At 46.2% G+C, this 2,500-nt stretch overlaps 1 protein-coding gene across 1 annotated transcript in view; it reads right to left on the reverse strand.

Moving 5' to 3' along the window:
* The window catches only part of ADGRG2 (adhesion G protein-coupled receptor G2), a 28,692-nt gene that overhangs the window by 17,363 nt on the left and 8,829 nt on the right, over positions 1–2,500 (reverse strand). Inside the window, exon 5 of the mRNA XM_018554840.1 lies at positions 877–1,020. Coding sequence (XP_018410342.1) covers positions 877–1,020 — 144 coding nt within the window. The remainder of the gene's footprint in view (positions 1–876; positions 1,021–2,500) is intronic.

A 2,500-nucleotide genomic window follows, 5' to 3' on the forward strand; every position in this document is an offset into this window, starting at 1 on the left:
CTATTGGCTATTGCAAAGTGAAATAGCCAATAGGAGTCTAGCTATGCATTCCTGTGGTGGTTTTTTCTCTTTTTTTTTTTTATTCTGATGGCAGCAGAACCGCCCGGCCAATAGTAAACAGTTGTGCGGAGCTAGCTGTCACTGCTTCCTCTGCCCAATCATTTTCTATTTTATTTTTTCTACTTTTTTAAGTGAATAGACCCTTAATTTATGGAACAAGATATAGGAATGGATTTAATAAAGGCAAGTAGGCAGTTAAAGGGCATTTTCACATTGCAGAAGTTTCCTCTTAGTTTAGTAAATGAAGTGAAGCTCTGCTGACTTAAATTACCCAGTCATGTTTTCTTTTTTTCCTTGCACATGATTGGGTATTCTTTACAAAGTCAAATTTCACCACATTCACCAAGCTGTGGGAAACGTCCGCTGCAAAGAGCAAATCCCCTTGCAAAGTGAACAGCCTATTTGTCGAACTCCTTCTGCACTTCGGGTGCTGAGCATGTTTGGCCGACCCGAAGCCAGCCACAGCAAGCCGATGTACGGCTGATTTTAGTCTGTGTACGGCTGAAATCAGCAGTACAAGCCTGAAGTGAATAGCCGAACAGCGTTCGGCTCACTTCTCTTCGAGTCGGTTATTCACCCGGCTGAGTACGGCAGCTTAGTTAATAGACCCCTAAGTGTGTAGAGCTCTCAAATCTCTGAAAACTATCAAGGCCCTGTTAATAAAATCTATACTTTTAAAATCCTTATTTTTCATCAAGGTTAACGTTACTAAACTAGGTAGAAGGTAGCGCATTGGAAGGTATCATAGACTGGTGTAATCCTTCCTGAATCTTTAGGAAGCACATGGAAGTTAATGATGGGTTGGTGAAATCTTACCACGAAAAATGAAGTCTTTGCAAAGTAGTTAAATTGTACTCTAGAAGCTATATCTTTATCAACAGATGACAAGTCATTTAGTAAGGATGCAGGGAGAACAACAGACCCAGTACTGTTTTCTGGCAGCTGAGAATCAAAAGTAACCTTTGGAATAAAGAATGAAAATATTATATTACTGTAAGACAAACACCTTAAAATTATATTGTTCACAGGACTTTCCAAAGGAATGTACAAGTTTACTATAAACACAACACAATTGGATCAACATTTGATTTTGAACCAACCAAAGAAAAAAAAAAAAGAGACATCATCAGTTTCAAAAATGATGACCTCAGTGCATCCGCTCAGATGGGGGGGATGCTGGAGTCATTTTTTTAAAATGCATTTCTGGGCAAAGTGTTGACAGCCCTGCCTGCCGGACTACAGAACTCCTCCCATCCCTGTCCCTTTCCACATACATACATTGACTTCTTTCCCAGAAAAACACTGCTGCTACTTTGATTACCAAGAGCCTGTCTACAAACGTGTGTAGGGATGAGCTCTAGGGAGATGTTGTTCTGGGGGAGCATTCCTATGTCAACAGGAGCAAGGATTCCAGCAGTTTGCCATATGTGTCCTCCTAGGAAAAGTATTTAACACTGTAGGGGAGACATATTCCAGACCCCTGTGTGGCATGGTCATGGGCTGACCTTTTTCACACTGTTTTTATAAAATCAAGCTACCCTTTTTAACCAGTGAGAGCTCTGTAATAACCCTTTAAAGGAAAGCCCTTGCTGACTTCCCTGTTGCGTGGGAGTAATGCCAGGGATCTCAAGTCTCCCTGATGTTCAGGGAGTCTCCCTCTTTTGGATAGCAGCTCCCTGATGTCCGCAAGAGAGGCATTTTCTCCCTGAAAGGTTTACTCTGAGTAAACCTTTCCGGTAAGATATCAGTGGGTAAAGTTTCAGTGAGGCTTGTCTCCTGGAGGAAGGTCATGTGATCTCTAGAGTCACCTCAGAACAGGGGCGGACTGGGCCGGGGGGGCAGGGTGGCAATTGCCCCCCGGGCCTCTCTGATGCCTTTAGAAACGGCCCCCACCGGCGCCGCCGCAGCGGTAATCACTCTTTTTTTTTCTCTCCCCTCACGGCCGTTCTGCTGCAGCGGCCGAAAGTGGAGAGATACAAGAAGTGATTGCCGCTGCACCGGCTCCGGCGGGGGCCGTTTTTACAGGAGGAGAAGAATTATTTGATGCCCGTGTACCGATCGGGCTCCTCGGCGGCCACGGACGGCAGCAGCTCCCTCCCCTTTCAGCTGCTATAGGCTGGGAGGGAGACTGCACACGATTGGCTGGCAGCATAGTTATGCTGTGCGGGACCAAAAGGCAGGAGACACCACGATGCGGCTGAAGACATGCAGGCAACTTCACTGCCCCCCTCCCCCTACCACCAGGAGAGAAGGAGAAGAGGGCACAGCACCTGAAGAAGGAAGGAAAAGTACCACTGTAAGTACCTGTTCTTTCTACCTGACCTCTACATTCCCCCACTGGCCTCTGCACTGCATACATACTGACCGCTGACCTCTACATTCCCCCGCTGGCCTCTGCACTGCATACATACTGACCGCTGACCTCTACATTCCCCCGCTG

The sequence above is a fragment of the Nanorana parkeri genome, unplaced genomic scaffold (genome assembly GCF_000935625.1).
Source record: "Nanorana parkeri isolate BGI_ZX_2015 unplaced genomic scaffold, ASM93562v1 scaffold175, whole genome shotgun sequence".
NCBI lineage: Eukaryota > Metazoa > Chordata > Amphibia > Anura > Dicroglossidae > Nanorana > Nanorana parkeri.